Source organism: Geospiza fortis, unplaced genomic scaffold (assembly GCF_000277835.1).
Source record: "Geospiza fortis unplaced genomic scaffold, GeoFor_1.0 scaffold11, whole genome shotgun sequence".
In the NCBI taxonomy this organism is placed as follows: Eukaryota; Metazoa; Chordata; class Aves; order Passeriformes; family Thraupidae; genus Geospiza; species Geospiza fortis.
In genome coordinates this window covers 10858996-10860307 of record NW_005054304.1, presented here as the reverse complement: position 1 = coordinate 10860307, position 1312 = coordinate 10858996, and the positions used below count along the sequence as shown (strand labels likewise).

Genomic DNA, 1312 nt, shown 5'->3' with positions numbered 1-1312 from the left:
TCCGCGGCCGCGCCGTGTGCGGGCCCCACGAAAGCCGCGAGCAGCGGGCGGGAGCCGGGGAGTGCCCGTAGTTTATTGCTTTGTTTATCTTGCACGCATTGGGCACCGGCCCGCGTGTGGATTCTGGTTAATTCAGTCGTCGAGAGAAATCTCGCTGCTCGGGAAGGCTTTGCCCGTTTGCACCAGAGAACTCTTTCTGTTGAAATTAGGATGCGCACTCAAGTTTTGTCTCCAAGCGCTGCTGTTCGACATGGCTCAAGACACGGGCATTAGTAGCCCTTTATTCTGTTTGTTGCTGTTTAGGAAAACATTGTTTCAGAGCAGGCTTCAGTATTGATTCTCTTACCTTTCTATGAGCTAGTTCACTCAGGTTGATCATAAGTGTAACAGTGTGACGCTTTACTGTGATCTGGTGCCAGAACGAGCTGTGAAATGCTCAAGCGTCTTGTTTTGAGGTTCTTAAATGACTTCCCGACTTCTCTCTCTTCTAGGGTAGACAGCATTGTAAGATCAATGATCAAGAAACTAATGGGAAAACCTCAGCTGCCACTTCAAACGACTTCAGCGATCCGATTTACAAAGAAATTGCTATAACCAATGGTTATATCAACAGAATGACCAGAGAAGAGCTCAGAAGTAAACTCGCAGAGTTCAAGCTTGAAACCAGGTGATTTGTAAACATGTTGATTTATCTTGGAGAGCAGTGGAGTCATGAGGGATGATTATTTTAAAGCTTAAAAACTCAGCACAGAGTGAAAAGCAGTCAGCGCCAGACGCCAATTGTTTTATGTGCGATCTTGTTGCAGCTTTTTTGTTGTAGGATTAATGCATACTGCTTAATGTGTGCTGTCTCAACGGGCAACCCAAAGAAATGCAAGAATACATAACTGAAAAGTACTTCTCATCACTTTTTGGTCAAGGGGGAAAGAAGAACTGCTGTGGTTCTCAGGTGGTCCTGCAGAGTTCATCATACAGCAACTTGCTTCAGAACATCCATATCTTTATTTAGTGTACCAGTACAGATCTGATACTTGCTACAAACCCTGGTGATGGGACTCAGGATTTAATCACTTCAGAGAAGTACCTTTAGATGGAGAGTTTGCTACTCTGAGTATGTGTGCTAGAAAAATGTGAAAAAATGAATGTATTATAAGCTGGATTTGTGTTCACTGGGGCAGAGGCAAGGGAGTATAGTGTCGTTCCTGCTGTACTGGAAATTATCTGCAAGATTAATAATTCTGTGGCCAGGCAGATATTGCGATATTGTGAAGAAGGTCAGCTGAGAAAAATAGTGTGTTGTTTCTGTAGGCAG

The 1312-nt window shown here is 44.1% G+C and overlaps 1 protein-coding gene across 1 annotated transcript in view; it reads left to right on the top strand.

Moving 5' to 3' along the window:
- The first annotated feature begins 488 nt into the window (after positions 1-488).
- Positions 489-1312, top strand: part of LOC102031594 (3'-5' exoribonuclease 1-like) — a 5995-nt gene continuing 5171 nt past the window's right edge. Inside the window, exon 1 of the mRNA XM_031066423.1 lies at positions 489-667. Coding sequence (XP_030922283.1) covers positions 615-667 — 53 coding nt within the window. The 5' untranslated portion in view covers positions 489-614. The remainder of the gene's footprint in view (positions 668-1312) is intronic.